General features: G+C 33.9%; 1 protein-coding gene across 1 annotated transcript in view; it reads right to left on the minus strand.

The window, feature by feature from the left end:
* Positions 1–256: 256 nt before the first annotated feature.
* Positions 257–7,118, minus strand: part of LOC106875140 (uncharacterized) — a 7,962-nt gene continuing 1,100 nt past the window's right edge. The window contains exon 2 of the mRNA XM_014923133.2: positions 257–6,492. Coding sequence (XP_014778619.1) covers positions 2,129–6,466 — 4,338 coding nt within the window. The 5' untranslated portion in view covers positions 6,467–6,492 and the 3' untranslated portion in view covers positions 257–2,128. The remainder of the gene's footprint in view (positions 6,493–7,118) is intronic.

A 7,118-nucleotide genomic window follows, 5' to 3' on the forward strand; every position in this document is an offset into this window, starting at 1 on the left:
TATATATTATATATAGTGAGTAACTTGTTTGATGAGCAATTACCCAAAAAAGCTCATCAAATTTTAATTTGGATTAACAAAAGGATTATTTTTAAGGTGAATACATGCTTTCAAATGTTCATGAAAGACAGTAGTGTAAGAGTGTAAGTGAACTACAGAAGCAGGATTATGCCTCAAAACAGATCGAAAGGCATTGTATACAAATTCCCCATCAAAGAATATGGCTCTGAGGAGCAACTTACAATACAAAACTTTGTTTTTCTTTCTTTTCTTTTCTTTTTTTTTTTTTTTGCATTGGTAAGTTGCAAGAACTCAGTTTTGAAACCTTGATGCAGTTATATCACTCCTGCTCAGTAGATTAATAGATGAGTGGTGTTTATATTATGTATTATTGTTTTTCTTATATACATAGTTATATACACATACTTATACATACATATATTTATATACATACACGTGTGTGTGTATATATATATATATATATATATATTTATATATATATATATATACACACATACATACACATACACACACATATATCTATGTAATGCATATATGTATGTATATACACACATAATCACACATAATTTAAATGACATTTTGTGCTGTTTACCTTAACTTCCATTGAAGTTTTTATCGTTCACTCGATTTAAACTCAGCAATTAAATCATTATTGGCAGGAGTTGCTACTCTTGGTTTGAAATTTTCGTTTCTCTGACAGGAGCAGCTTCTAAAGAGAATTTTCACCTTTTTCCCTTCATGACAGAAATTATATTTTACTCCAGAATGGCTACACTTTATTTGCTGATTATTTACATCATTTATTCAGTTGAACGGGATTTGATTTTATGTTCGTCTATCATTTCTTGTTTGTTCCCCTAAAAGAATCGCAAAAATATTTCAAAGAAGGCATTCTTACTGATGAAATATGTGAACTATTTGAACATACCCTGGTATATAGAATATATACATACATATGTGTGTTTGCATATATATATATATATAGGTGAGAGCTTTTTCTGTGCAGAAGTTATTTGTCCACAAAAATTCCATGTTTTTATTATTATTATTATTATTATTATTATTATTGATTCATTTTTCACTGTTTGGGTCTGTAATAGAGTAATTAATTAGTATTAATCAAGAATGATTGGTTATTCGCTTTCGTGAGACATTATTAATATTCCTGTATAAATGCTGTATAAATCCAGCAATCTTTTAATTGTAAAACAATTAGTTATTTTAATTATTTTTATCCATGAGCCAAATAATTCTGGAAAGGGGTTTACCGTCATTATTTTATTTTTACCATTTAACAAGTTTAGCAAATTTTCTTTGTTTTGATTTTCGTTTAGTGATATGCTCAAAATGGTTTTTATTAAAAGAAGAAACAAGACTTCTGTTTGAAATTTGGATCACAAAATAGCATTCTGGTTTAGGCAATTTCAAAGATAACTTAATTTACTTGTTTTTGTTTTTTTCTTATCCATTTTGCACATTTCGTTGAAATAGTATATCAATAAAAGAACAATTGGTGTTATTCTAGGATATGCAATAATCCAAAGGTATATAATAATTGAAAATTAAATGAAAGATTAAATGTAGACTTTAGAGGTAGCTATGAATAAAACTTGATTGATTGAATCTGTAAGAATCACAGATCACTTCTCTTACTGTTGTTGCATCTCAACGTTATAAAACGTTTGTGTTTTGCAGAGAGTTGAATCAAGTAAAGCAACAGGGATTGAAACAGCACAAAAAGAAATAAATATTCAAAATGTGAAAAAAAAAATATGTAAAAGAATTTGTGGTGGGATGGGAGAAATATTATTTCGGTAACAATGGTGAAGCTGCTTTAAACGTCTGTTTGGTGCTAATATACTAGGTTTACATAAGTTACATAATCACAGATAGTTTGCAAAAAATAAACTTTTAATAATAAACATAATCTTAATTATTCAAAAAAAAAAAAAAAAAAAAGCAAGCAATATATATAGTTTTTGTTATGGCTTTGTTTTCTTCTAGTTTGAAAGAAAATGTCTTTTTTTTTCCTTTCATGTTTAATGTATTGGGCCCCTATAACCAAGATAAATTAAGAATGTGATTCTAAATAAAATAAATTAACAACCTACTGTCCTTTCCAGGGGTCAACTTGCATTTTAGCATACATATCGAAAAAACAAATTTGATAGTTTTTATCACCGTTATTGTCCCAAAAGACATTATCACCAGCTTGATAACAAACCGCAAACTGCATTTTAGTATTAAAAACTGTCGGTACATTCATTTCAAAGGTGTACGTTTCATATGGATATGTGTATTCTGTATTAGACAAGCTAGCAGGTACATCTATGCAAGTCTTCCATCCATCAAAACTGCACCGTATAAATACGGTTTTCTTTACATTTAAATTTTTAACTTTGATGCTACCAGTTAACATGAAGTCCTTATTAAAAACGTGTTCTAAAGCTACAAAGTCTCTCTCAAGGCGGCTTTTAAAAGTGACATAATCAGCAGCAGGTTTAGAAACATTCAAGCAAATAGCTGATTTTCTAATATGTTTGGTTTCTTTTATAGATGAAGCCACATCCCAAGAGGAATTACCTGAGAAAGATGTCACACCTTTCTTCAACACACTTGGGTAGCATTTTGGTAACACAGCTTCAGTTTCACTTGAACGGAATTTGGAAAGCATTTCTTGCTGAATAGTATGGGTTGATACTATTTCATAGTTTTTATTGTCATTGTTGTCCCAATAAGTCTGATCATCACTTTTGTAGCAAACTGCAAAAACAACATGCATGATTTCTTCGAAGGACACTGGCATGGTTAAGGCAAAGCTAAAAGTTTCATATTGATTCGGGAAGCTGCTAGGAGTATGTGTGGCAGGAATATCTACGGCTGTCTCCCAAAGATTAAATGAGCAACGGAGAAAAACAGATTTCTTATTCCCCATTGGTTTTATTTTCACAGTTCCAAGAATTATGTTATTTCGAAGGAGAACATTTTCAAGTGAAACATATGTCGTTTCAAGTCTGTTGCGAAATGTGACATAGTCAGCAGCTGGTTGACGGAAGCGTAGAGAAAAGATTTGTTGAGTTGCCGGCGCCTCTTTATCAGTTGAACTGGACAAATCTATCTGAGAACTTCTAGGTGATGATGATGATGTTGTGGATCCATTTGGTGATGTCATTACAATCTTTGGAATATCTGAACTGATGGAACATTTGGATCGATCTGCTTGAGCATCTGAGCTGAGTTCTTCCTGTAATTCCTCCATCAAAGCCATCGAAAACATTTCACTAGTTTTCAAGGTTGACTGACGTCTAAGCTTTGGTGATGGCAAAGGTTCATTGTCATCAGTTTCAATTTGATTTTCATTTTCTTTCAAAGATTTAGCAAGAATTTCTTTTGTTTCTAAAACCTCTTTAATTTTGGAACTTTTATCTATTGAACAACTACTGTCTTCAGCCTCTTTGTCTTTGTTTTCTGACAGTGTGCTTTCAGTTGTTGGATCCTGAAGTTGTATACATGAAGGATCACTGGTAGAATCCCTTGATGAAGCTACAATATTTTCTTCAGTAAATTCATGTTTGATATTGTCTGTGGTTTCATCGCTTGGTAATTCAATGTCAGACTTTGCTTCAGAAATTTCTTTTGTTGGTCCTTTCTCTGGCTCTGATTCTTGCCTTTGTAATGCATCAGTTTTGGTAATAGGATAACCAAAATCAGGTTCAAGTATCATTTTTTTCTCTTCAGGATCACTTAAGCTGAAACATTCAAGTTCATGTGACATCATTCGAGGTAATTTGGTTTCAGTTTTGCTTTCATTATTTGAATTATTTTGTTTCTGAGATGAAGGGTGCCTGACTTTACTCAACAAATCAACTCTTACGTCTGATACAGGTGATGAACATGAGGCATCAGTATCACTATTGAGGGAAATGTCTCTTTTAAATGTCGATAAATCTTTAGCAATGTCTTCAAATTCAAAGGATCCACTCCTGTTAATTATTGGAGCTGAGTGTGGTGTTTGAGGTTTCTTTTTAAATGATGAATGTGTTGTGCCAGTTTTAACATCACCCTCTGTTACCTCGTCTTGGCTACTGTGACCACTGGATCCTTCTAAAACTGCAAATCTTTTTTCATTGCCTTTCAAAGAGAACTGAGAAAATTCAGAAAAATGTTGATCTCTATCACCAGATGAATAATAATCACTTGTAATTGATTGATCTAATAAATCATTATCATATGAAACATGTCCTCCATGCTGGAAGGAATCACTGTCATAAGATGCAAGAAGGTGTTCATTGTTGTCTAGGAGGGAAATTCGCTCATTCTCTACGGAACGATCATCGTAACCAGATGAATGAGATATTGCTTCTTCCAGGAAATGCGACTCATTCAGATTTGCAAGCAAATTAGTATCTTCACTAATATCTAAAGAATGAGAACCATCTCTCTGGAAATAAATATTTTCTTCATGCAGATCCAATAATTCACCTCCTGTTTCACTGACACTCATAAATTCTTCCTTGCTGAATCCTTCTTTTTCAAGAAGTTCTCGAAATTCAAGAAATTCCTCAGGAGGGGACGGAAATTCGTTATCGTTTTCATTTTCTTGCTGATCGTTATTATCCGGTGTAGCTCTGTTTAAATGGTTTCCATTTTGACTATCTTTTCTGTCATCCTGTGTTTTTTCTACATCTCCATCATTATCATATGGAAATGTAGAAGAAGAGCATTCACTGGGTGAAAAAGATGGGGCATCATTTTCAAATGATGTCTCTCTCTGGATCTGTTCTTCGGGGGGCAGGTCAACTGAATCAGATGTGGTGTCAAAATTAGTAGAAGCATTATTATTTACTAGTTCATCTTCAAATGACACTTTTTTATCAAGAATATATTTTCCAAAGGATTTCAGTGGATATTCTCTGAAACTTTCTTGGGTTGTTTCATTTTGAGAAATACATTTTTGAGCATTGTCAATGCAGGTTGACACAGTCTTATCTGCAAAATCTGATATATTTGTGGGAGAAGAAAATTCCATCAATTTATTCTCTGGTGTCGGGGAATCATGGGAACTGTCAGAATCAGGAAGGAAAAGGTCTGTAGAACACACAGTTTCTGAATCAGTAGATAGCTGGCAATTTCTTTTACTTTGTATAGGTGGTGTAGACTCAAGGAATGTTTCTTCATCATCAGCATCATGTTCATCATCATCTTCCCAAAGGTAAGTACGTGAGTCTTGAGGAAGTAATTGTTGTTTTTCTGGGACATTATGATAGCCTTCAAAAGAACAAAGATCATAAGATTCCTCTGAAAGTGGATTGTCCACAACACGCACTTGGACCATTTTGTCTTCATCTAATGCTGTATAAGAACTGTCTGTGCTGATTTGGAATTTTGGTTCGCTTCTATTATTAGCTGATTTGTGATATGGATAATCATCATAACCTGGAGTCATATCCCATTTATCTGTCAGGGACTGAGAACTGTCTGTAAATGCTTCATTGTTGTGTACCAAAGTAGAAACAATGCATTCCTTGAAAACCTTATAACCTCCATTTGAATCTCTTTCAATAATTGTCTTCTCTTCTTTATGCAGTGAGCCAGAGCTATGTTTAAAACCCTCGTTAATATAATCTAATACCTTGGGTTTATCATTGGTTTCGTCTTCTTTAACATTGAAAGATTGATTTCGGAGACTATCCAGGACACTTCCGTTTGCAATGTCAACAAGGACTGATTCATGAATCTCCTCTGGTGGATCAACATTGGCAGTGTTGAGACGTTTGGGCTGTTCTAAACAGACACAGTTTTGTGAGACTTCCGGCTTCGTTTCTATTATTTTAGCAACTGTGGGAGTAAGTTCAATAACAGGTGACAACCTTACTTCGATAAAAGGAGGGGTCTCCTCTCTGGCAAAACGGGTACAAAATTCATCATTTGGTATCTTTTCTCTAATGAAATCTGGTTGGTCTAATTGTTCAGTTGTATAAGATACATAAGCTTTCAATGGTGTTCCACCACACTTTTTCGAAAGGATTGGTTGACGGTCATTGATATCAGGGCTGCCATCCTCGATGGACATGTGCTTGGAAAGAGATCTGTTTTTAAATCGTTCTTTCAGTTCTTTTATCATAGGATCCTCGCTATATCCTGCAATAGCAGTTGGAGGTTTCGTGTAGACCGGATGAATTAGTGGATTTGCATTGGAGTTTTTATTAGAATGTGCACAAATTTTTGTCGGCGAAGCAAGGAGCACGTTAATTTTCTCAAAACTGTGCGTCTTTTCTTCATTACTCGATTCAGGCTGTCTTTCAATAATATGGAGATCGTGGGGTTTTAACGAAGCAGCGATCGGTGTCTTCTCCTCCAGGGGCTTCGCCGCTGCTTTTGAAAAGTCACCGCGTTCATCGTCATCAGCATGACAACATCCCATACGAGAGAAATAATTCCCCATTCTTCTTTATTATTACACAGAAGAATCTAAAAAAAAAAATAATAAACACAATAAAAATTTTGCGACAAACAAAAACCACGTTCGGCAATGCCGAAAATAAACGTCCTTGAGGTAAACTACACTGCCAGGAAGCAACGTCAAGGTCACTGATGTTTTTCTCTACAACACTAACACAGCATCGCTAGCGCAGGCATGTGTTTATAATAGACCTATTGAACGGCACCAGTAGGCACAATCATCCTTCCCACACAATTAAAATTAAAATTTTGATGAATATTAATAATGATGTTGAGGGGGAAACATCATATCCAATAGAGATAGCGATAGTGTAATTTTATCAATGAAATTACTACCTTGAAAACGGAAAAGTAATCGATAAAAAATGTGAAACGGAAATTGTTCGATCCACAATTTACGTACATAAAAGCGTATTTTTTCTCTCCCTAATTATATCGTTTTAGTTTTAATTTTACATTCCTTCACTGTCAATTTTTTTTTTACCCGTTAGTATTATGTAAAGCAATGTTTTTATTATCATAATTAGTAGATTCCTCAACACATTCCTATTGAGCACCCGTATAGCTTTACCTAGTAATATACCCAGTCGGGCTCTCTCTCACTCACTCACTCACACTCACACACACACACACAC

The sequence above is a fragment of the Octopus bimaculoides genome, chromosome 6, assembly GCF_001194135.2.
Source record: "Octopus bimaculoides isolate UCB-OBI-ISO-001 chromosome 6, ASM119413v2, whole genome shotgun sequence".
Taxonomy (NCBI): Eukaryota; Metazoa; Mollusca; class Cephalopoda; order Octopoda; family Octopodidae; genus Octopus; species Octopus bimaculoides.